The 27,318-nt window shown below is 43.2% G+C and overlaps 1 protein-coding gene across 1 annotated transcript in view; it reads left to right on the top strand.

Annotated features, from left to right (window-relative positions):
• The window catches only part of LOC126298759 (uncharacterized), a 628,974-nt gene that overhangs the window by 496,936 nt on the left and 104,720 nt on the right, over positions 1-27,318 (top strand). The window contains exon 7 of the mRNA XM_049990206.1: positions 25,990-26,127. Coding sequence (XP_049846163.1) covers positions 25,990-26,127 — 138 coding nt within the window. The remainder of the gene's footprint in view (positions 1-25,989; positions 26,128-27,318) is intronic.

Here is a 27,318-nt window from a genome sequence, read left to right as displayed (position 1 = left end):
TGCTGTATTCCATTTTGTTGGCAAAATTGTGAGTATTCCTTTGAAGAAAAAGCAGGTCGATTGTCAGAAACAATTGTTTGTGGCAAGTCTTCGAGACAAAATCCAGAAGCGAGCTCATTAGTAGTGCTGGCGGCATTCGACGAATGCATTGAGATAACAAAAGGGTATTTGCAGTAGTTATCGACGATAACTAACCAACGTGTTTGCAAAAAGGGTCTAACAAAGTGTATATGGAGTATCAGAATGTCGTCAGGAGAAAATTTCCTGGCGGAGAGCGGCGTGATCGTCCGCGCAAGCGTGACACTTTGCCTTCATACGTTCTGTTTGCTTGTCTAAACCAAGCCAGGTACAATGCTGGCGCACTAGTTGCTTAGGGCGAATTGTTCCCCAATGACCGCTACGTAGAAGACGTAACACCTGTTGTTGCAACGAGGCGGGGACTGACATTCTTGTCTGATCGTTAGGCATGTGAAGCCGAATCACATCATTCGGATGAGAGAAACTGTTGCCGTGGACAAAGTATCTTCGCACTGAAATGATGAAATGATCGTATGGCATTTATTGGCCGGGATATCCCCTTCGGGGTTGGGCTGCCGCATTGCAAGTCTTTTTAGCTGACGCCACGTCGGCGACTTCTGCGTGTCAATGATGATGGACACACAACGTCCAGTCCCCTGCCGGGAATCGAACCCGGGTCCACTTGAGTGGTAAGCGGTAACGCACTAAACGATAGGGAATACATTTCTGAGAGCACGGCCACCCCTTGCGAATGTAACTCTTTAGCACGTAGTGATTGGTTATGTTCCACCGTTAATCAGTAGGAAAAGAATCGAAGGCTTGCGAATCAGAAGAATCAATATGTAAACAAGCAACTTCCGATGCGTCGAATGCTGCATCCATGCCGACAGGTAAGGAGACAATGTCTCGTCGTTTGCGTGTTACGCCATCAGGTAATAAAGAATTTTATACTGGTGATATAACAATGATAGCGACCAGCGTTGAAGCTTTTGCTCCTTGCAGTCTGGAACTTGTTTCGGCAGATGAAACAGTGCAGTCAAAGGCTTATGGTCCATGGCCCGGAAAAATGTTCGGCCAGCAAGGCGTGACGAAATTTGGTGGCCGGCCCGAGTGGGCGTGCGGTTCTAGGCGCTACAGTCTGGAGCCGAGCGACCGCTACGGTCGTAGGTTCGAATCCTACCTCGGGCATGGATGTGTGTGATGTCCTTAGGTTAGTTAGGTTTAATTATGTCCTTAGGTTAGTTAGGGTTAATTAGTTCTAAATTCTAGGCGACTGATGACCTCAGAAGTTAAGTCACATAGTGCCCAGAGCCATTTTTGAAATTTGGTCACACCATATATTACAATTAGTGCTTCCTTCTCCAGCTGACTATAATTATTGTGATCACTGTTCAAAATTTTGGGAGCAAATTCGATTGGGCGTTCTGTTCTGCCAGTTTTGTGGGATAAAACTGCCCCGGTGCCATGGGACGAGGCATCAACTGCAAGCACGAGTGGTTTAAGCGGATCGTAGTGCATAAGGCAAGGGTGACAAAGCGTTGCATTTTTCAGTCTTTAAAAAGCCTGATCACAGTGTTTTTTCCAATGGAACGGAACATTTTTAAGTCTGAACTGGTTCAGGGACGTGGCAATTTGCGCCATATTAGGAATGAGCTTTATGTAGTAAGCCAGTTTTCGAAGAACAGCTTGCAGTTCACCTGAATTCTTAGGAGAAGGAAATTGCTGAATTGCTTGAAAATGTTTCGTCGAAGGACGAACATCATTGGCATCGATGATATGTCCTAAGTATTCAACCGTTGTGTTCAAAAAGAACATTTCTGCAAGTTACATTTGACGTCCGCCTGAGTTCAGACTTGAAAAAGACAGTCCATATTTATAAGGTGTTGTTCTGGTATTTGTCTGGAGACGATTGTGTCGTCAAGGTAGTTAAAACAACCTTGGACGATTCTTGTTCGAGAGATCTTTGAACCAACGCAGGCGTGGAAGCACTTCTCAAAGGCAGGCGTTGATATTCACACAAGCAGACATTAGTACACATAACAAAAATTTTCTTTGTCTCTTTGTCCAATGTAATTGAAGATAGGCTTCTGCAAGTTCAATTTTTGAGAACTGCCCTACCGCTGGGCAGTTCAAAATTTACTCTGTAAGTAGGTGGGGGCAAGAATCAATGACTGTCTGTGAATTTACCGTGTGTTTGAAATCGGCACAAAGACGAATCTTTTCATTTGGTCTACGAAGAACGACTAAGGGTGATGCCCACTGACTTGCTGAAAAAGGTTTTAAGACTCCGACGGATTCCAGTCTCGCGTAATCATGCGACACAGGGGGTACGAGGTAAAATTTGAGTTGCGCATTAGCTTTCAGCATAATATGAGCGTAAAAATCTTTTCACATCCTAGAGTACCGTCGAACAAATTTTGATACTTGTCACAGAGTTACTGATTTGCGGCACGAGAAACATTTAGGTTAATGGCGTGCATATTGTGCTGTAAGTCTAATCCGAAGGAATCAAACGCATCCATGCCGAAAATATTTGTGCTCACGCGTGAGCTGACTACATTGAAAGGGACTTCCTTAGTTGTGTTTTGCATTTTCCAGGAATGCGGCACGTTCCAAGCACAGAAATGTTTTCGCCGTTTTAGGCAGCGGGATGCAAAAAAAAAAAAAAAAAAAAAAAAAAGGTTCAAATGAAATGGCTCTGAGCACTATGGGACTCAACTGCTGTGGTCATTAGTCCCCTAGAACTTAGAACCACTTAAACCTAACTAACATAAGGACATCAAACACATCCATACCCGAGGCAGGATTCGAAGCTGCGACCGTAGCAGTCGCACGGTTCCGGACTGCGCGCCTAGAACCGCGACACCACCGCGGCCGGCGTAGTGGGATGCAGACAAGATGTTTGTAAAAGCGGTTGGCCAATTTTTCACATGTATCTAGGTTAAGGAACGTGACGGAAGCCGGTATCTAGTTGAAAAGGCAATGACTGATCATAAATTTGCAATGTAGTCCACAGTCTGTGGTGCATGTTCTGAATGCAACTGTCCATGCCGTGTTTGGAAAACTGTTCGCTGTTTCTACCTGCGCAGTACGGCGCTTTCGTGAATTTCGAGGTTGGCAGAGCCCTTTTGAAGTGTTTAATATTCGCATTAAACGTGTGTATGTGTGTGTGTGTGTGTGTGTGTGCCAGCGCGCGCGTGCGCGTGCGCGCGCGTGCGTTTTCTTCGTCTTCGCTTGTATGGTTTTTGAGCAGGAGGAGGCGCAGAATCTGAACACGAAATGACATTGATTTCCATCCCTTCCTGTTTTGCGTTATTGCGGCGTGAAACAGATGAGGGCTTTCTAGTACTTTGCAGGCAGACTGGTTTTGTATGTCCCGTGAAATGACAAAATTTGCATTGAACTTTTTTGAAGAAGCAGTTCTTCCGATCATGAGTTGCATAGAATTTCACACCTGACTTCGCTTTGCGCGGAGCTGGGACAGTGTAGTCAGCGTTGCGCCGGGGCGCCAAACTCTGTATGTAGTGTGGCTGGTCTTGTTTACGCGTTGCTGACTTGCGAGTCCTGGGGCCGGGGCTGTGGCTGCGGCATGGAATGTGTGCTTCAAGTGAAGCGGTAACTGGTTGACAGAAATCTTGCTAGGCTAAATCTTGAACTTCTCGTACAGCGTTTACTTTAAGGACTCCTTAAGGCTATGGTTGCGATGCTTTAGAATTTCAGCCCTTTCTGATTTGACAGATTCGGATCAGAAATGGTTCAAAGGCTCTGGGTACTATGGGACTTGACATCTGAGGTAATCAGTCCCCTAGAACTTAGATCTCCTTAAACCTAACCAACCTAAGGACATCACACATCCATGCCCGAAGCAGGATTCGAATCTGCGACAGTAGCGGTCGCGCGATTCCAAACTAAAGCGCCTAGAACCGCTCGGCCACTGCGGCTGGCGACAGATTCGGAATAATAGCAGCGCGGAGTATTTCATCCTGAAAAGTTGCACCACAGACACAACTGAATCTAAAGTCTCTAGGCATGCCTTGCAATTCCGAAATCCATTATTTATTGCATTGATCACTACTGCGGCCGGAAAAATTTATATCTGCAACAATAACGTGTGGTCGACTCTAAAAACCTTCCTCTAATGTTGCAATTACTTCTTCGTAGGGCCGGGTTTGGGGTTTACTGGGGGAAAGAATTTCACTGGGAGGCGGTAGGTGTACACTCCTATAATGAAAAAAATGCGTGACGTCTTTCACCTGTGATTTTGTAGACATGGCCAGTCTGTCATGTCTTCCTTGGACTTTGTGCGATTCTTTAGTAAATACTGGAGCGAGGGACAGATACTGGTCATGAACAGAGAATTCAGATATTAATTTATTCTACATCTAACTTCAAACAATAAAAACAATACATTACTTTGTTGCTGAAGCTGCAGCGTCAGTTGCTAACACTGGGACTGAATGTAGAAATATACACAGATACAAAAGATTTAGAAATCTGGCACTCATCAATACAATGTCTGTTCAGAATATGTCGAGCCCTGCCCACTGTGAAAGTCTGTAAATGTTATACAACTAGAAGGCACACAAAATGGTGCCAGTGCAGGAGTGTTCGAACGTAAGTACACCCTCCGCCGGAGCTCCGAAGGGGCGTTGCATGTATCTCATTGGCAGCTGCGTAATTTTTCGTGGCAGCGCCCTAATGCCGCGGTGGCGGTTGTAGGAAACCCGGCGGCGTAACTGACGGCGCGCGTATTTGAAAGTGCGACCGTTTAGATAACGGCCTGTACGGCACGGGTTAAGCCTGATTCAGCTGTCCAGACGTGTGAACGTAGTACAGCCTCACTGTATGGATCGGAAAAGCCTCGTCAGTATGTTAAACAGTCGTTGTATAATCTTAAGATTGTTGCAAAATGTCCAGGCCACTCTTATTCTGGCAACAATATTTCTCTGCAAAATACATATCTTTCGTATTTACAGACTTCCTCCATCAAGTGCCTCCATTCGTTGTTTAGTTTTATCTGCACTAGAGGGAAACACTACATTGACGTCAGCAAAATGAAGATGGCTCAGATACGTTGTGTTAACATGTATTCCTTTGTCGTTTACCCAGTTCACGGATCTAGAAACTTGCTCAACGAATATTGATTGTAGTCTCGGTGATACGGAATCTCCCTGCCTTACTCCTCTTCCAATTCCTCACTATAGCAGTCTCTCTCTGTCTGACACACACACACACACACACACACACACACACACACACACACACACACACAAACAAACACAAACATCAGTGCTTTGGATGTTTTTTCTCTGCGTCGAACAGTCTTCCCACAAACACGTCGCAAACCTTATGACCTGATGTTTTTTGCACGATCGTAACTGCACCACTAAGCGGACTATGCCTGTATGTATACATTAGCCGTTTTGCATCTACACATCAACACGTGACCTGCTGTCCTGGGGAAAATAAGCATGGCTCGCTCTTGCCACATTTACTTGGAGGCACTACACAACCTAAAAACATAGGCTATAATTATTAGTTTAAAAATGATGTAAATACTGATGTCATGCAGAAACATCTATACTTATACCCATTACACCCTATATTTTCTTCAGTACACTCAAGTACATCGAAGCAATGCCTGTTAGTACAGATTTCGTTAAAACCGAGTCCAAAGATTCCTCAATATCTCTGAACCTCAAACAGAGCTGTCAATTACACTCGTAGCACTAGTCTATAATTTCGTACATGCCTCAGTTTAGATTATATACACTTTTAAAGCCAGCTTGTTCCTTTACTTGATTACAATGTCATTTTTATACGCCTTTAACTATTATCGTAGTGAGTACTGAGCATATTACGGAGATCAGGCTGACAGCTATGTAGTTCTTTGTGTTTCATTCCTCTGTTAGTGAACATTAATATGGGGTGTGGCCAGCCGTCGCTTTTATGAGGACCTTAAATCCGCTGGGGACACTTTCAGTGATGTATTTGAATGTCTGCAACGGAATGGTAGTCCATTCTTCCTCAAGATCCGAAACCGGAAAATGTAGTGATCTTCGACTCTGGGGTCTGGAGAGAGGTCGGCATTCTAACTCATTCCATAGGTTCAAGTAGGGACTCTGGGCTGGTCAGTAGATTTCAGAAATGTTGGTGTCCACAAACCATTGCCTCACAAATACTGCTTTATTAAACGGTGCATTGTCATGCTGATACAAACAGTCATAATTCCCGAACTGTTTCTCTACTGCACGCAGCACACAATGTTGTAAAATATGTTTGTATCCTTCCGCATTCAGCGTTTTCTTGTGGTAATCTTGTAGTAAGCACTCTAAATCCTCTTATAGACAGTTCTTTAAACAACTGGACTCACTGACAAGTTCACAGTACATTTAGACTCTTATGAAATTTGTTTTTAACAATTCATCAACGTTCGAACAGTAACATTCATAAATATAATACTAGAAGAAGAAACGAGTTACACTATCCATTGTATGTGTGAGTGTGTGTGTGTGTGTGTGTGTGTGTGTGTGTGTGTGAGAGAGAGAGAGAGAGAGAGAGAGAGAGAGAGAGAGAGAGAGAATTGTGCCCATAATTAATGTAAAAGACAGTCATGTAAATGATTAGCATGTCACGATACCTTTCCTGAGAAGACATAATTTTATCCTGGCTCGTTCGACATCCTGACGAGAGGCAGCAGTTATGATGCACGGAAATAAACTAAACACGTAGCACAAGAGGGCCGCTGCTTTTGCCTTGGCGCATCTCGGTGGCGCAATGCTGCTCGCAACAGCTCTTATTTTCCCCGCTGGCGATTTTATACGGAGAGACTACAAAAAAACTCATTCCCCAACCACCCGCCATAATAGCAGCCGTATTGATTCGAAACAACAGAACAATAGTAGTCAAGGTTTTAATAATCCCGGAGCGGATAGATTCTGAGTGCCGTGCGACGTGTAATTAAAGCCGGGCTGCCATTAGATACTCTGGGCTAATTAAATCACTGCTAGCCTGTACATTAGAAAGCTGCACCTCTATTCCAATTTAAAGCGGAAACTGAGAAGAACTCAATTAATTATCCATATAACTTTCTGTATTTCTAACCGCGAAGAACGCCCCATCTCCTCTTCTATAGCTTGCAACTAATCTTCACTGTTATTGTGACGATGCTAGCATTAAACCAAATTTGGAACTGTAGCAGATGATACAAGCGTGGATTTTACAGATTCACATCTGGCAACAATAATGTTGCTATTCCTAGTGTGTAGTGTGCAGTCTCATTTGCAAATTAAAATTAATTCACGGGTGGTTTCCGATGTGAAGTACACATTTATAAGTTTCGTACAAGACAAAATTTGTTGCTACTGACACCAAAGTACGAACTCCGTAAGCACTCTCCATCCTCAATTTAGCTGTCTGAACGCATAAAAATAACGTTGAGCCCACCACTTCGTAGCAAAGATTTTACCTAGAGTCTTATGGGGTAGGCATATAGTTTCAGTTATCACCTCAATGAAATGAAGTTCCATAATTAATCTTCTGTTTGTTTTCAGATAAATGTCTTCATTCCTTGCCTTTTTCGATGTAATAATTAAAACTGTCACTACCCCTTATGTATTGTGAAACTCAGTCTAAAATTATGGTATTCGTAATAAAAAATGTAGGGTTAAAATTACACCTGAAGTCAATAAACTTCATCGGCTAATCAACAATAAAGTGCTGCCGCCTATTCTTGTGTTAGCTTCTGCACTCAAAGATATCTCTTACAATACTTGGATGTAGGGAGAATGGCGTTCGATTGTAGGTGTCTTACTGCATTTCCTTATGCGACACCGGTGTGCACACTTGAAGATATCATGGCCGTGCGTCTCTTGAGTTCCAGCACGCGAGTAGCTTATGTGAAGATCTTTTTGTGGCTCGTGTTTGCGTGCTGAGTCTGAAGGCTTACATTTTTTTTTCGTCTACAGCAGACTCTGAAAGAGGGAATGAAAACTATTCATTTTGCACGTCTGCTGTGAATTATGTTTCTCCTTTGGCAGCAAACATTTCATCTCTTCAACTCATCAAATAAGTGAACTGTTCCTACCCTTTTCCCCTTTTCCAACATTTGTGTTGTCTACGTTTTTGAGATGCGTTACACAACTAGATTTTCGGCTTCACTACTGTCATTGTTTTCTTTGTGTTATATTCTAGAACTCCTTCCAGACACATATTAGACGAAACATTATGACCACTGCTCGCCACAAGAATTAATTCCACTTCGTGGCATTGCGGGCGCGTGATGCAGTAGGGAAAGTATGTAAATGGAGCAGACAAACGCAGAATTCTAAGGATGATACGGCCCTCGAATGGTGAAATGTTTGAAAGAAATTTCTGCCATTTGACTGGCAATTGTTCATTTATTTTACGCAGTCATGATTTCGGCTTTGTAGCCATTCCCAATTGCTTGTTGAAGTGTTAAAATACGTCTGACCTGTGTCACACGTCATCATAGAAAAACCATATTTCTGGTCTTATAAACTAATTCCCCCCCCCCCCCCTCCCCATGAACCATGGACCTTGCCGGTGGTGGAGGGGCTTGGGCGGTGCAGCGATACAGATAGTCGTACCGTAGGTGCAACCACAACGGAGGGGTATCTGTTGAGAGGGCAGGCAAACGTGTGGTTACTGAAGAGAGGCAGCAGCCTTTTCAGTAGTTGCAGGGGCAGCAGTCTGCATGATTGACTGATCTGGCCTTGTAACATTAACCAAACCGGCCTTGCTGTGCTGGTACTGCGAACGGCTGAAAGCAAGGAGAAACTACAGCCGTACTTTTTCCGGAGGACATGCAGCTTTACTGTATGATTAAATGATGATGGCGTCCTCTTGGGTAAAATATTCCGGAGGTAAAATGGTCCCCCATTCGAATATCCGGGAGGGGATTACTCAGGAGGACGTCGTTATCAGGAGAAACAGAACTGGCGTTCTGCAGATCGGAGCGTGGAATGTCACATACCTTAATCGGGAAGGTAGTTTAGAAAATTTAAAAAGGGAAATGGGAAGGTTATAGTTAGATATAGTGGGAATTAATGAAGTTCGGTGGCAGGAGGAACAAGCCTCTACGTCAGGTGAATAGAGGGTTATAACTACAAAATCAAATAGAGGTAATGCAGGAGTAGGTTTAGTAATGAATAAAAGAATAGGAGTGCGGGTAAGCTACTACGATCATCATAGTGAACGCATTATTGTAGCCAAGACAGGCACGAAGTCCACGTCTACCACAGTAGTACAAGTTTATATGCCAACTAGCTCTGCAGATGACGAAGAGATTGAAGAAATGTATGATGAGAGAAAAAAAATCACTCAGATAGTGAGGGGAGACGAAAATTTAATAATCATGGGGGACTGGAATTCGATAATAGGAAAAGGAAGAGAAGGAAAAGTAGTAGGTGAATATGGAATGGGGGTAAGGAATGAAATAGGAAGCCGTCTGGTAGAATTCTACACAGAGCATTACTTAATCATAACTAACACTTGGTTCAAGAACCATGAAAGAAGGCTGTATACGTGGAAGAGGCATGGAGACACTGGAAGGCTTCAGACAGATATATAATGGTGAGACAGGGATTTTGTAACCAGGTTTTAAATTATACGACGTTTACAGGGGCAGATGTGGACTCTGACCACAATTTATTGGTTATGAACTATAGACTAAAACTGAAAAAATTGCAAAAAGGTAGTAATATAAGGAGATGGGACCTGGATGAACCGAAATAACCAGAGGTTGTAGAGAGTTTCAGAGAGAGCATTAGGGAACGATTGACAAGAACGGTAGAAAGAAATACAATAGAAGAAGAATGGGTAACTTTGAAAGATGAAATATTGAAGACAGCAGAGGATCAACTAGATAACAAGGCTAGTAGAAAATATCAGGTAACAGAAGAGATATTGAATTTAATTGTTGAAAGGAGGAAATATTGAAATACAATAAATGGAGCAGGCAAAAAGGAATACAAACGTCTCAAAAATGAGATCCGCAGGAAGTGCAAAATTTGCTAAGCAGGGATGGCTAGAGGACAAATGTAAGGATGTAGAGGCATATATTACTAAGGGTAAGATAGATACTGCCTACAGGAAAATTAAAGAGATCTTTGGAGAAAGTAGAGCCACTTGTATGAATATCAAGAGCTCATACGGAAAACCCGTACTAAACAAAGAAGGGTAGGGACTACATAGAGGGTCTATACAAGGGCGATGTACTGGAGAGCAATCTTGTGGAAACGGACGAGGACGTAAATGAAGATGACATGGGAGATATGATACTGCATGATGAGTTTGACAGAGCACTGAAAGACCTAAGTCGAAGCAAGGCCCCGAGAGTAGACAACATTCCATTAGAACTACTGATAGCCATGGGAGAGCCAGCCCAGACAAAACTCTACCATCTGGTGAGCAAGATGTATGAGGCAGGCGACATACCCTCAGACTTCAAGGAAAATATAATAATTCCAATCCCAAGGAGAGCAGGTGTTGACAGGTGTGAAAATTACCGAACTACTATTCTTTCACATTAATTGATGTCGGGAGATACTGACGGAACTGCGATTCAAATGTATTTATAAACAGCATGATTTGGGGGGAAATGGGACAAGGTACATTAGCGTTACCCCACCAAAGCCACTAACAGTTAAACACGACTCCCCAGTACCATATGTTCTTCTGAAACATGAAGGCTTCGCATTATCGCAACAGGTGTTAAGGCTGTATCCGCGAAAAACCATGACTCACAAAATAGAAGGTTTTTAATTATAGATTTCCTTGAGCCCAGAGGTTTATTGAATGTTCTTTCGGAATATTAAGTCATAAGTGGAGGATTTTTCACCGACCCCTGAATGTCATTCTTTATCTAGCAATATCAATGGTCAAAACGTTTTCGCTTTTGCGTAGTTTTGTTCGAGTAAGAGATAGATACAGCTTTGAAGACACTCTGTATGTTACCGGTTTCGAAGATGTGGCGGAAACTGCACCCGCCAGTAGTTCAGGTAAGACTGTACGAGATAAGTTTGCAGAACATTTTGTTGGTACAGGAACTGTGTCCTGGCAGGAATCAAAAAGTCATTGGCCGGCCGCTGTGGCAGAGCGGTTCTAGGCGCTTCAGTCCAGAACCGCACTGCTGCTGCGGTCGCAGGTTCGAATTCTGCCTCGGACATGGATGTGTGTGATGTCCTTAGGTCAGTTAGGTTTAAGTAGTTCTAAGTCTAGGGGACTGATGACCTCAGATGTTGAGTCCCATAGTGCTTAGAGCCATTTGAACCAAAAATTCACTGAATACAGGCCACCTATCTCAAAGACAGACATATGCCGTTGTGTACAATTTTTCTACGTAATTATCAATTGTGCTATGCAGAAACTGAACTTGTAAATGTAATTCTTTAATTGTAATGCTTTGTATTTCGTATGGAAAGACAGTAAAAGTACAAGGAAAACATATGTCTATTTACCATATTTCTTCTGATTTGCCTCGTTCAAAACTTCAATGCTGAGCATTATATTTGCACTGACATCTTGCCAGGCCTTCAAACGGCTCTTGCAGTCCCCATGCGATAAATCCCATACTTCAGGTCTACTTTCAACTTCACTAATTAACATGTCGGTATCGACGTGACTAGACACCGTGGAACCTTCTCAAATTACAGTCGTATTGCTACGCTAGTGGACTGCTTCTGTTGAAACGAGATATTCTGTTTCTGCTGCCCGAGGTATCCGCAGCATTGTACACGCAATAATTTGTTTCTATGTATTTAACTGATACGAACGGCTCCGTAGTGCACGGACCTTCCGCACAACTGTGTGAAGCCCTCTACGAACACGTGTCTACCAACCGCGCGGAACGGAGAGCGCTACGTCCGTTGCAAATAAAACATTATCCGACCTTTTCCTGTCTCCCAGGGCTTGCCCCAGGGTGCAATTTTAAGCCCACTCCTCTGTACCCTGTATACGCATGGTCTACAGCACTTAATCACTTCCCCAACAAAAATATTGCAGTATGGTGACTATGTCTGTGTATATTGTACTGCTGCTTCGTATCTTCAGGCCCAAACGGAATTACTCACAACCATTGCGTACATTGACGAGTGGCAATTCACTAGTGGGTTGGATTTTCGGCTGAGAAATAAGCAATCGTAATCGTCCGCTTTTAGAAGTGGACATCGACTCGCATTGATGGTCACACTCCGTGTGGAACATACACTTTTCTCATAAAATCTCACGCACGATTTCGGGGGATGCTTTTTGACTCTCGGTTAAACTGGGCGCCTCACATCCGATCCGTTGTTACCAAGTGTGATGAAGGCTTAAATGTAAAACCATCACTCACCCCTGTGTGGTGGGGAGCGCACCAGAGTAATTTACTCTCTCTGTACCGGGGGTTATTCGATCTCGGCTAGACTATGGCTGTCAACTGTACCACAAAGCATAGTTCCTCTTCAGTACAGAGCCATTCGTAGCTGTCTTGGGGCCATGTGATCGAAGCCCACCAACGTTCTTTTAGTGGAAGCAGGAGAGAAACCCTGGAGCATTAGACACCAAATGCTATCAGGTAAACTCTTCATTCAAGGCATGGCCTTTATGGACAGTTCTGTCTGACAAAGTAGAGATTGCATTTACCGACTATGGACTGCCTCCTACAGAAGGAATAAAGCTCCTGCCGTTGGCACCAGTTTTGACACTTAGTCACCTCTCATACGTTCTATACGATGTTCATCGCATTTGCCTTTTTTTGACTACTCTCTTCGTACACTCGGCTTTCATATTCCAGTCCGTTATTTTAATATAAACTGTTTGGGAAGTGCTAATGTCAGTAGTGGATTCAGTCATCTCGTTGCAGCTCAGTGGCCTAGTCTTCTCTGTGTGTTTACTGATCATCATCATCATCCTCATTTAAGACTGATTATGCCTTTCAGCGTTCAGTCTGGAGCATAGCCCCCCTTATAAAATTCCTCCATGATCCCCTATTGCCAGCCGCCGTGGTCTCGCGGTTCTAGGCGCGCAGTCCGGAACCGTGCGACTGCTACGATCGCAGATTCGAATCCTGCCTCGGGCATGGATGTGTGTAATGTCCTTAGTGGGAACTAACTTGGTCGCGTCATTACGTCTAGCCACGTTCCAGTTCAAAGTTGTTAGCTCGCAGTGCAAGGACAGAAAGTCGTAGCGGGATATGCCCTCGCGGGCAGCCACGACGGTCTGCCGTTGCCGTCAATTGATTTATTGACGACCAGCAGAAAAGAGGACAATTCTGATGGAAAGGGTGGCGGAACGTGCAAGCAAAATGTTAAAAAGTCTAGTGCGTAAATGGTGCGCAAATTATGGCAGGAGGTAGACTCAAAGAGTGGGAAGAAGCAACTTGCATACGATAAAGATCCCATAGACGCTACGTGTAAGTGCTATTAGGCAGCAATTTCACTGCTATTATGTACAATAGAACGAAATATAAACTTTGCGAAAATTATCTCACAGAACAAGGCTATCAACTATACTCCGAAAAAACGTTTTGACTATAAGATTCGGTTCGTCAGATTTTCACGAAAAAATTGAGCATGAGAATTAAAGAGGCGAACGATTTGGTTCAAATGCCTCTGAGCACTATGGGACTTAACATCTGAGATCATCAGTCCCCTAGAACTTAGAACTACTTAAACCTAACTAACCTAAAGACATCACACACATCCATGCCCGAGGCAGGATTCAAACCTGCGACAGTAGCGGTCGCGCTGTTCCAAACTGTAGCGCCTAGAACCGCTCGGCCACTGCGGCCGGCTGGCGAACGATGTATTTCGGATGAAACATGGCTTCATAAACATTACAGTGGGAATAAATGTTGTGTACAGCGGTAGTGTGCCAAAACAAAAATGCTAGCCAACCTTTAATCACTGTACTGTGCAGGGCACTGGCGTACAGACGTGTACCGAGTGAGCGCTTCACTTCTAAGAATGCTGAAGTGTGTGCTGTTACTAAAGAGTGGGCAAAATAAAACTGACCCAGAAAATATTTCACGCACTTTAAGACAGACAACCGAACTTACATCATCTGCCGCGGGCGTGGATAATGTAAGTTAGGTTGCCCAGCGTAAGGTGCACGTAATATCGTCCTGGCGAGTTTTATTTCGCACACCCTGTGCCTCTCCTCCCTGCATCTCGGGCATAAATACTCCAGTGCTGCCACCAGGGCCAGGTCTACATTTCACACTGACTTGATCTTACGTGCGATAATATTGAGGCGCAACCCAGTTCAAACTTGCCCTTATGCAGAATGCATGATCTTCATTCCACAGGATTGCTACGGCAGGTACACATAATTACGAGTGTTTCAAAACAGTATTAAAGACAGTATTTAAGAATGCAATTCCATGCCTGAAGATTCTATTTACATTTAGATTCAAAAATTTAATTTGCCTGATAAGGGTTTTATATGCTTACTGTGTATCAAAGAATTTTCAAGAATGGCGGATTGTGTTAAAATATGTAGGTGCACATACGCATGAACAGATATGTCAAGAAGCACCACCTAGCATCGACTTTCCTAAGCTGAGGCAAATTTGTGTGTACGCCCAGTTGAACCTAGTGAATGGAACACTCGTTTTATCAAGCAGTGGAACAACATATAAACATCAACTTTTGTAACAAATATCGGAAAACGTCAAAGGAGAGCTACGAAATGTTGAAACAAATGTACACATCAGGAGCCGCACGAGGCAAAAGTATTTTCGGCTGACCTGAACGCTTTTGCGACTGGAAGAAAAGTGACGATGTACCTAGTTTGCGCAACACCAACCTCACTGTAGTTCCTTGCCAACAGCACCTACTTAAAACTAACACGTTTTGTTTTGCATCATAAGTCAACAAGCATGATAATAGGCAACATCAAGAAAGTGTAATAAACTGCTCAAAATAAATTTGCCCCACCTGCATATCTACAAAGACTAGCAGAAAATGAAAGAGTAAACCTGAAAAAAAACTTAATTGTAAAATAAAAACAAAAATAATCAAAATAAATGCAATATTTTCGAAAGGGCACGTATGTGAAATGTCCTTCATATGCGTTAATAGTTTAGTGAATGAATTCATACACAACACTGTAACGACCTCCCACAGTACCTTTCCCTTTTTCGCCATCCCCTCTTCGAACCCGGGTTGCCGGATTCGATTCCCAGCGGGGTCAAGGATTTTCTCTGCCTCGTGATGACTGGGTGTTGTGAGCTGTCCTTAGGTTAGTTAGGTTTAAGTAGTTCTAAGTTCTAGGGGACTGATGACCATAGATGTTAAGTCCCATAGTGCTCAGAGCCCTCTTCGAAATCAGAAATAGAAACTGCTCTAAGTAGAGAAGTTACCGCCACAAAGTCTTGTAGCCTGATTTCATGAGACTGCTTCTTATTGATCGTCGAAATAACTGAGGTTCAGTGATATCTCTTTTACTGTAAAACTTATTGCTGGAGTTTTTGTATTGAACTCCGTTGCAATATTTCCTGTCAGTTCCGTAAACTTTATTAGTCTCTCTGATATGGCGAAGTTCATGCAACTTCGTGATTTTACAGACGATGGGTCACGGAAATAAGGCATTCACTTATGCATCAAATCACAGAATTCAATCATATAGAATTTACCAGCGCCCCAACGCTATAATAAAAATGTGCAAGTTGTACATATCTGCTGACCATTCAGTGGAGCGCTTGGGTTATTGGAAAAGCGGAAGGGGGCCGTCACAAGTGACAGAATTTAAAACAGCTTCAAATGCATAACCATACAAGGCCGGTGCGAAAAATTGAAAAAGTTTTTCCTAATTGTTTCGTGGAAACGCGCTGGCGGTCTGCGTAATTTCTGAAGTAAAAATTAGCTTGTGACGTTATAAGGGGAAAAACGAGAAATCTGTGTGCTCATATTTGGTCTGTAAAATGTTAAATACGCACGTTAATTGAGTTGATTAAAGAATGGACAAGGACACTTGTTTTATCCAAGTTATATTTAAGATCCTTTCTTTCTGATATTTACTACATGCCACGTACAGAGTCCGATTTCAGCCTGTCGTCACCTCCTTATACAGGGTGTAACGGGTATGCAGATATTTCTATTGGTGACTGAAGATGTTGTACTGAACAACAATACATCAGTATTTTCGTCAATTGCAGACGAATAATAAGAGTAACAAGTCTTTAGGTCGGTTAGTACCTGCAAGTATACGTGGCAAGAGCAAGTCATCAATGTTTATTTTCCCCTGGCAGCAAGTCAGGTGTTGAAGTATGGGCGCAAAACGGGTAGTCTATACTGAAAGATACGACCTTGCAGAAGACATCCGGTAGTAAATTATGTGACGCGTTTCGCGGGAAGACTGTTCGACGCAGAGAAAAAACTACCAACACATTTATGTGTGTACTTATTAAGGTACCACATATAAAAATATCTGCACTTATACCCATTACACCCTCTGTGGTTTACTGTATAAAATTATTACTCAATTCGTAACTAAATCTGTATGATTTTATCGGTCTGAGGTTCAGTAAGCCTATGCCTCAGGGGCTGGACGTAGTGACAATGTGGGCATTGTGCTTTCTTTTTGGGCCTACCACCTGAATGTTGGTAATGTGCCACCTGGAGACTGAATCGTGTGGCTTGCTGCTGCAAAATGGTATCTGTGTGCTTTTCTTTTATGTTTGGTCTGCGTGAACTAGTTTTTAAAGTAAACACTTTACTTTCTGGTTAGTGGGATGATTTCGCCAGCCATGACCGGAAGTCAATAGGTACGTAGCAGTTTGGAAAGAAGAACAATAAAATAGGCGTGATCAACGTCTTAAAATCAAAGGTTTCTACGTTGACCTATTGAATTGCTCTACGTGTGTTAGTGGAGCGACTAAATCTGCAGATGGGTTACACATTTTGCGTTCCAGATACAACACTTCACATTCCTGACTGCAAGAGATTTAGACATTCGACGGGGATATGGGAGAGACATTCGATGGGGATATGGGTCTTGTTGATGAACTTGACATGCTACTGGATATTACAGGTACCGGTGTGTACAGCAATCTGAACCACCACCTCTGAAGGTCTCGCTGTATGGTGGTACAACGTGCAATGTGTTGTTTTCATGAGCAATAAAAAGAGCGGAAATGATGATTATGTTGATCTCTACTCCAATTTTCTGTACAGGTTCCGGAACTCTAGTAACCGATGTGATGCAAAACTTTTGATGTTTGAATATTGTTAATAACAATAACAAGTCGATCGACATTTAAATATATTATAATTCTTATTTTTTTGAACAGAACTTGAAATTTAAAATACCTTCAGAGGTGATGATTCAGATTTCTGTACACACCGGTACCCCTAATATCCAGTAGCACGGCCTAGGCGAGGCATGTCATCGACAGTTCCTCTTTCTCTGTACCTCCTCCATGTCCGAACAACATCGCTTTGGTTCACTCCGTGACGCCTGGACACTTCCCTTATTGAGAGCCCTTCCTGGCTCAAAGTAACAATGCGAACGCGATCGAACCGTGGTATAGACCGTCTAGGCATGGTTGAACAACAGACAACGCGAACCGCATAGCTTCTTTCTGGTGGAATGACTGGGACTAATCGGCTGTTGAACACCATCCGCGTAATAGGCGCTGCTCATGCATGGTTGTTCACATCTTTGGGCGGGTTTAGTGACATATCTGAACAGTCAAAGGGACTGTGTGTTTGTGTGATACAATATCCACAGTCAACGTCTTTCTTCCAGAGTTCTGGGAACCGGGGTGATGCAGAACATTTTTTGATGTATGTACTTTGAAAGAAGAATGTTTGTGCCTTCAGCTGTAGTACTATATGTTTACGCTGTACTGGTTTCGGTTATTACAACCATCTTCCCATTCTGGTCGACCAAACCTCATCACACCACCGGTGTATCTTTGAACTGTGCGCGGAGCACATCGTAACCGTCCGACACCTCACCCTGTAGTCTCGGCACAGATAGTGCACTCACTAAAACATACCATGTCGTACCGCACAATTGGTCAGAGGCTAATAGAAGCTCAATTACTCAACAGCAGTCCCACACACAGGCTGATGTTAACACCAACAACATAGATGACTGCAGTTCGTGTGGAGTCGTACCCAGAAGGCATGGACTGGCAACGAGTGACATCGCATCATTTCAGCATTAGATTTCGATTATGAAAAACGTGTATTACCATCGTATGCAAGTACGGCGACTCCCAACGGAGAGGACACGTTCTGCCAATGTTTTGGTGAGAGATACCCGTTCTATTTTGCTGGTAGTTATCCGGTATGGCTTCAGATCAAGGTTGGGGTTGAGTTGTTTGGGGAAGTAGACCAGATAGCGAGATCATCGGTCTCATCGGATTAGGGTAGGACGGGAAAGGAAGTTGGCCGTGCCCTTTCAAAGGAACCATCCCGCCATTTGCCTGGAGCGATTTAGGGAAATCACGGAAAACCTAAATCAGGATGGCCGGACGCGGGATTGAACTGTCGTCCTCCCGAATGTGAGTCCAGTGTGCTAGCCACTGCGCGACCGCACTCGGTCTCCAGGTCGGTTTTGGTACTGAATCAGAGAACTCTGACAGCACAGACGTACGTCTCAGATACCTTGTGTCCTCGTATGTTACCTGTTGTGAGACATTATCCTGGTAACACCTTTGAGCAGAACAACGCTCCTCAACACTCAGTATGTGTCTCTACGGACTTCCTTGGCCAGTAAGAATCCTTGATATGTCACCGGTAGAACATCTGCGTGACCTTCTCTAGCGTAAACTCCATTCCGTTGGCAGTATTCAGTATGCCTAAGGCCGGTAACAATAGTTGTGAGCCAGTTCGCCTCGGAAAACGATACGACTACATTTAATCGCGCCAAAACCACAGAGGCAGCCAATTCGTATCGTGGTGGAGGATAGTTTTTGTTTCATCAGTATATGGCTAGCAATAGGACGAGAGAGAGATAGGGTTCCTTATAGCCACTTCTTGCGCCAGTGGCCAGGATTAAATAACAAATCTCTCTGCCGTGTTTCATGAAGTGATGGTCGATCACAGCAAGCCCGTCTCCATGCCCTGGGGAACGTTAAGCTCGACGACTGTTTGGGTGCTCCTGCTGCGTGTAGGGGCCGAGTATCACCCCCTCATTTGATCCCATATTCGTCGGTAACCACACAGAACAATAATAGCACAACCACTTTGTCATCCAACGAGCTATGTGACATGACAGCAAGAAATTGGACTTGCATCAGTGAGGACGGCGGTTGAAATCGCTTTCAAGCCGTCCAGATTTAGGTTTTCCGTGGTTTCCCTAAATCACCCAAGAGAAATACAGGAATCTACATCTACATCTACATCCATACTCCGCAAGCCACCTGACGGTGTGTGGCGGAGGATACCCTGAGTACCTCTATCGGTTTTCCCTTCTATTCCAGTCTCGTATTGTACGTGGAAAGGAGGATTGTCGGTATGCTTCTGTGTGGGCTCCAATCTCTCTGATTTTATCCTCATGGTCTCTTCGCGAGATATACGTAGGAGGGAGCAATATACTGCTTGACTCTTCGGTGAAGGTATGTTCTCGAAACTTTAACAAAAGCCCGTACCGAGCTACTGAGCGTCTCTCCTGCAGAGTCTTCCACTGGAGTTTGTCATCTCCGTAACGCTTTCGCGATTACTAGATGATCCTGTAACGAAGCGCGCTGCTCTCGGTTGGATCTTCCCTATCTCTTCTATCAACCCTATATGGTGCGGATCCCACACTGCTGAGCAGTATTCAAGCAGTGGGCGAACAAGCGTACTGTAACCTACTTCCTTTGTTTTCGGATTGCATTTCCTTAGGATTCTTCCAATGAATCTCAGTCTGGCATCTGCTTTACCGACGATCAACTTTATATGATCATTCCATTTTAAATCACTCCTAATGCGTACTCCCAGATAATTTATGGAATTAACTGCTTCCAGTTGCTGACCTGCTATTTTGTAGCTAAATGATAAGGGACCTATCTTTCTATGTATTCGCATCACATTACACTTGTCTACATTGAGATTCAATTGCCATTCCGTGCACCATGCGTCTATTCGCTGCAGATCCTCCTGCATTTCAGTACAATTTTCCATTGTTGCAACCTTTCGATACACCACAGCATCATCTGCAAAAAGCCTCAGTGAACTTCCGATGTCATCCACCAGGTCATTTATGTATATTGTGAATAGCAACGGTCCTATGACTCTCCCCTGCGGCACACCTGAAATCACTCTTACTTCGGAAGACTTCTCTCCATTGAGAATGACATGCTGCGTTCTGTTATCTAGGAACTCCTCAATCCAATCACACAATTGGTCTGATAGTCCGTATGCTCTTACTTTGTTCATTAAACGACTGTGGGGAACTGTGTCAAACGCCTTGCGGAATTCAAGAAACACGGCATGTACCTGTGAACCCGTGTCTAAGGCCCTCTGAGTCTCGTGGACGAATAGCGCGAGCTGGGTTTCACACGACCGTCTTTTTCGAAACCCATGCTGATTCCTACAGAGTAGATTTCTAGTCTCCAGAAAAGACATTATACTCGAACATAATACGTGTTCCAAAATTCTACAACTGATCGACGTTAGAGATATTGGTCTGTAGTTCTGCACATCTGTTCGACGTCCCTTCTTGAAAACGGGGATGACCTGTGCCCTTTTCCAATCCTTTGGAACGCTTCGCTCTTCTAGAGACCTACGGTACACCGCTGCAAGAAGGGGGGCAAGTTCCTTCGCGTACTCTGTGTAAAATCGAACTGGTATCCCATCAGGACCAGCGGCCTTTCCTCTTTTGAGCGATTTTAATTGTTTCTCTATCCCTCTGTCGTCTATTTCGGTATCTACCATTTTGTCAACTGTGCGACAATCTAGAGAAGGAAGCACAGTGCAGTCTTCCTCTGTGAAACAGCTTTGGAAGAAGCCTTTAGTCTGTCATCCTCTGTTTCAGTACCATTTTGGTCACAGAGTGTCTGGACATTTTGTTTTGATCCACCTACCACTTTGACATAGGACCAAAATTTCTTAGGATTTTCTGCCAAGTCAGTACATAGAACTTTACTTTCGAATTCATTGAAAGCCTCTCGCATAGCCCTCCTCACACTACATTTCGCTTCGCGTAATTTTTGTTTGTCTGCAAGGCTTTGGCTATGTTTATGTTTCCTTCCTTTGAAAAGAAACGGCCGATTTCCTTCCCCAACCCAAACTTATACTCCATTTCCAATGACTTCATCGTCGACAGAAGGTCAAACCAAAATCTTCCATCCTTCCTTTCTCCCTCCGTCAAACCCTAATCTTCCACCCTTCCTTCCGTCCTATCAAACCTCCATACTTGGACTACCGTGCAAAACGCAGAAGACACGTGCGTAAGCATTAGTGGTGTAATGACCTCTATGAATCTCATGGTTCCCCATATTCATAATTACTCGTGAAAAAACAAGGACTTTTATGCATCCACCTAAACATGTACCCCACACACAGACTCTTCCTCGCTTGAAGGCAAGTTATTTCCAAAATTGCTGTTAACACTAAGTTTTCGGATCTTGTTACGCGCCACTACACACGCACATCCTTTTGTCTGAAATTGAAACGATGGTTGTACCCCGCCGCTGTATTATCTTCTTTGGTTCTTTGTGAGTTCCTGTGAGTATGTGCAACAACTGTGACAGCCCATTAGTGTTGCTACCGCTTGTCCTTACAAGTATATAGTGGGCGTTTGCCATGTCATATAGTTGCTGGGCATTATGAATGGTTACGGAGAATGCCGTCATCTCATATGAGACAATATTACCAGCAGCTCACAGAGTCTGTAATGGGCATCATTGTGGATCTGCATGTTGCCGTTAGTCTATGGTGCAATATCCAGGGTTTTTAGGATGTGAGTGTGGTCCTCCGTCCCACGATGGGACGTGGAGCAAACCACATTCATCATCGAAGTTCTAATCGACTAAGCTTCACCACAACACAACACAATACAAAAAGTATTATCCATAAATAGAACAAGACTTATATCTATTTCTGGAGCTATTATTTCAGGAAGTATCACAGTTCTTGCAGGAAAGGTTGAATACCACAATTTTCATTCAGCCTGATTTTTTTCCCCCTCTCTGCACTGTTTCTCGGTCCACTAAATTAAAAATATTTACTCTTTCATACCTTGCAGCCTCACAATGCACGTTCCTGATGAAATGATTATCGTTCTTGATCTATCATAGTTATTGTGTTGTTTCGAAATTAGTTCACTAATTATATGTAATTATTCTATTTTGCATTATAAAATTTGTGCGATAGATACTTTGTGTTGGGTGCACTTTAGGCTAGACATTGCAGCGTAAGAAATGCATAATTTCGAAATTATGTTTCAACGTGTATAAGAAACCGTATCTCCCTCCATTCGCGAATCAATTGGTTTACTATCAGGAAGTACACCATGCTCAGTGAAATCATTGTGTGCTATATTGGATTTAATAAATGCCTGTTCTAAATCTCATTCATATATGCATTACTCACTCGCAATGCAAATTAACATTACATTTGGAATTGCTTTAATTTGTAGGAGTCCATTTAAGTCAGAATTTTTTGGTTTGTTTATATATTTGCCAAAATTTACCTTGTTTGTAGTGTCATATTCAATCGTCAGAAACGTCATCCATAAGCCGCCAGCAGTTTTCCGAAGATTATTGCTTTGTTAAGAATTCTCTGTGAGACTTTATTATTATAGATAGTTGCTTCTGTATTTCTCACGGTGACAAGTTGTTCAGTATATGCGTATGTCGCTTCTTAATATATGAGTGTATTCTGAGTGTGAATCAGCAGTTGTGAGACTGCCAAAGGTTGGAATTTGATCCTCAGTCTGTCGGTTCCAGGTTTTTTCATGTCACTTATCGCTTCTTTCACCTCTGCAAGTGATTAAATGAGTAAAATGCGGCGTTGCACCATAGTTTTATATAAAAAGCGTCGTTATCGGTTTCGAACCAACAGGTTCGTCTTCATGCGGTTGTTCACGTTCTAATTACGTTTGTTTTTGTTCTAATTCGTTGTTGACGAAAAAGCAGCCAACAACTAAAGTAAGCAACAGCATATAAAATATTAACGCGAACAACCGTCTGAAGATGAACCTGTCGGTTCGAAACCAGCAACGACTCTATTTGTGTATCTAATTATCATTATTAAGAGTTGCTGGTCGTTGTTTTATTCTTTTCAAGAATTAACTTCTAAAAACACTCTTATTGTCACTTACAATCAGTCAGCTTCCTGGTATGGCACTTAGAACGTTCTTAATAAAGTATTTATTTCCTAATTTCTTTCTTTACGTTTTGCGGTGATGCTGTGAGCAGCATAAATCTGCGATTTCAGAATAGTCTCTCAATTTTCGGATACAAATCAGTTACGTGCAAAGAGAGATACATTATTTTTTCACTGTCCTGAGAAATGTCGGATTTGGCCCGTAGGGGAAGGTTGCTATCAATGGGCTATCTAAAGAGAATTAGTAAAAAAATGCACTGATATTGTAATAAATATTTTGTTTTCGGTTTAACTTTATTTTCTGCATTTCATTGTAGTAGACACAGAACCCACAAATACAGACTTAATTAAATATTTGAAAAATAAAAACATATGCCTTCGACTTAATCAGGGGGTCTAGTTTCCTTCATTGGGCTATGGAGTTTACGTGAATCAGCTATAATATTATTCCTTTTAAATGTTACACGCACCTCACTTTTTTTATTTTTGGGAGTTTTTGTTGGCATCTGAAACAGGATAATATGTGTAAGAAACCAAGGAGTCTAAAAGTAAAAAAGTCGCCTACGAAGGTAAAAAAAAAGTTTGACTGATTATTAAAACATTTGCAAACTATTAGGAAACATATAATTAAAGCCATTACTTAAATCTTGTTCATTGTGGCCTACCTATGTCTAAGATTAGACAAAATTCGAGGTGGTTCAAGGCAACTCGCATTGCATCGCTTAACAGCATCGCCCACACAACGTAATTTCACATGGTGAATATGACAAAATGGTGTGAATTACTCGTAATGTTCCAATGATGGCTGCAGAAATTTAATCACTATTACCATATCACTACGATATACCAATCATTCGTATTAGTCAGTTACAAGAACATAGTGCAAATCTTAGCTTTTTCACTGTTGCCTTGTATCTCGTGAAACAACTCAACATTAATATGGCGAATCTTTGTCAGGACGGAGTACACTTAATGGTCGCTAGCATACGACTATCGTCAGTATCCACAGAGAAATCGAGCCGGCCCATCAGAAGCAAACTTACCTTACAAAGTTTTCCGTTTCCGCTCTTCATTTGTCTTCCCAATGCTGCGCTAATGTTTCGCAGGCAAAGTCACAAAATTCCAGTTCTACATCTACATCCATACTCCGCAAGTCACCTGACGTTGTGTGGCGGAGGGTACCCTGAGTACCTCTATTGGTTCTCCATTCTATTCCAGTCTCGTCTTGATCGTGGAAAGAAGGGTTGTCGGTATGCCTCTGTGTGGGCTCTAATCTCTCAGATTTTATCCTCATGGTCTCTTCGCGAGATAATACTTACGAGGGAGCAATATACTGCGTATCTCCTCGGTGAAGGTATGTTCTCGGAACTTAAAACAAAAGCCCGTACCGAGCTACTGAGCGTCTCTCCTGCAGAGTCTTCCACTGGAGTTTATCTATCATCTCCGTAACGCTTTCGCGATTACTAAATGATCCTGTAACGAAGCGCGCTGCTCTCCGTTGGATCTTCTCTATCTCTTCTATTAACCCTATCTGGTACGGATCCCACACTGCTGAGCAGTATTCAAGCAGTGGGCGAACAAGCGTACTGTAACCTACTTCCTTTGTTTTCGGATTGCATTTCCTTAGGATTCTTCCAATGAATCTGTCTAGCATCTGCTTTACCGACGGTCAACTTTATATGATCATTCCATTTCACATCACTCTTAATGCCTACTTCCAGATAATTTATGGAATTAACTGCTTCCAGTTGCTGACCTGCTATATTGTAGCTAAATGATAAAAGATCTTTCTTTCTATGTATTCGCAGCACATTACACTTGTCTACATTCAGATTCATTTGCAATTCCCTGCACCATGTGTCAATTCGTTGCAGATCCTCCTGCATTTCAGTACAATTTTCCATTGTTACAACCTCTAAATATACTACAGCATCATTTGCAAAAAGCCTCAGTGAACTTCCGATGTTACCCACAAGGTCATTTATGTATATTGTGAATATCAACGGTCCTACGACACTCCAGTGCGGCACACCTGAAATCACTCTTACTTCGGAAGACTTCTCTCGCTTGAGAATGACATGCTGCGTTCTGTTATCTAGGAACTCTTCAATCCACCCAATCCAATCACACAATTGGTCTGATAGTCCATATGCTCATACTTTGTTGATTAAATGACTACGGGGAACTGTATCAAACGCCTTGCGGAAGTCAAGAAACACGGCATCTACCTGGGAACCCGTGTCTATGGCCCTCTGAGCCTCGTGGACGAACAGCGCGAGCTGGGGATCACACGATCGTCTTTTCGAAACCCATGCTGATTCCTACAACAGAAAACTGCTAGTTATGGAACGTATTAAGAATATGATAGTCTATGCTGTATCTGACTGTGGTCGTGATTGGTCTCTATGTCCTCAGTCAGTGGAATGTAAATAACGAGGTCCAACATCAGCAGAGAAAAGCTCAGGCCAGGCACGAGCCTACCGGCAAAGCTAAAGCGTGCCGAAAGAGTTAAAATGGTTTATAAAATTTTAATATCTGCGGATTCAGATGCAGTTGACGCACTCTGAGATGCGATGTGGATGCAGACAGAATTTCTGTTATCGACGCATACTTCTGGCTGTGAGTGTCAGCGAGCGAAATGGCAATATTAAGATACTGAAGTCGGCTAGCTTTTCCGTGTGTGGGTAGTAAGCAGTGATGGTTGCAGGTTCCCGCCGCCCAGCAGCGGTCCGTCGCTGTCCATGGAGCTGTCGCAGCCGGGACACGAGATGCGAGTCGTCTGCAGCGAGCTGCGCGCAGTCACGCACGACACGGCGCAGATCGTCGCTCACTTCACCACCGGATGGTAAGAAAGCTTTCTTCCATAGGACTGTCAAAGTAACGATCAAATTTTGTATCGTATTATAGAAAGCATTCGTTACTCGTTTCTTTCGTTACTGAATGTCATTACGTATAACAGTATTTCTAATTTGTTGTGGGCTCTCCTATGACTGAAGATGACTGTCGACACAAACCACGTTTTGATTTTTTCTGTATCTTCTCTGTAAAACTCTAACTGTTTGGTTCATTTCCGCTACATGGTTATTGCACTATACAGTGAGAAAATTTGCTAAATTGTCGTCAATGCGACCTTATACACTACTGGCCATTAAAATTGCTACACCACGAAGATATCGTGCTACAGACGCGAAATTTAACCAGCAGGAAGAAGATGCTGTGATACGCAAATGATAAGCTTTTCAGAGAATTCACACAAGGTTGGCGCCGGTGGCGACACCTACAACGTGCTGATATGAGGAAAGTTGCCAACCGATTTCTCGTACACAAACAGCAGTTGAGCAGGGTTGCCTGGTGAAACGTTGTTATTATGCCTCGTGTAAGGTGGAGAAATGCGTACCATCACGTTTCCGACTTTGATAAAGGTCGAATTGTAGCCTACCCCAACTGCGGTTTATCGTATCGCGTCATTGCTGCTCGCGTTGGTCGAGGTCCAGAATATGGAATCGGTGGGTTCAGGAGGGTAATACGGAACGCCGTGCTGAATCCCAACGGCCTCGTATCACTAGCAGTCGAGATGACAGGAATGTTATCCGCATGACTGTAACGGATCGTGCAGCCCCGTCACGATCCCTGGGTCAACAGATGGGGACGTGTACTAGACAACCACCATCTGCAGCAACAGTTCGACCACGTTTGCAGCAGCATGGACTATCAGCTCGGAGACCCTTGAAGCTGCATCACAGACAGGAGTGCCTGCGATGGTGTAGTCAACGACGAACCTGGGTGCACGAATGGCAAAACGTAATTTTTTCGGATGAATCCAGGTTCTGTTTACCAGCATCATGATTGTCGCATCCGTGTTTGGTGACATCGCGGTGAACGCACATTGGAAGCATGTATTCGTCATCGCCATACTGGCGTATCACCCGGCGTGATGGTATGGGGTGCCATTGGTTACACGTCTCGGTCACCTCTTGTTCGCATTGACGGCACTTTGAATAGTGGACGTTACATTTCAGATGTGTTACGACCTCTA

Source organism: Schistocerca gregaria, chromosome X (assembly GCF_023897955.1).
Source record: "Schistocerca gregaria isolate iqSchGreg1 chromosome X, iqSchGreg1.2, whole genome shotgun sequence".
Taxonomy (NCBI): Eukaryota; Metazoa; Arthropoda; class Insecta; order Orthoptera; family Acrididae; genus Schistocerca; species Schistocerca gregaria.
The sequence above is the reverse complement of the archived record's forward strand: the minus strand, read 5'-3'. Positions and strand labels throughout refer to the sequence as shown.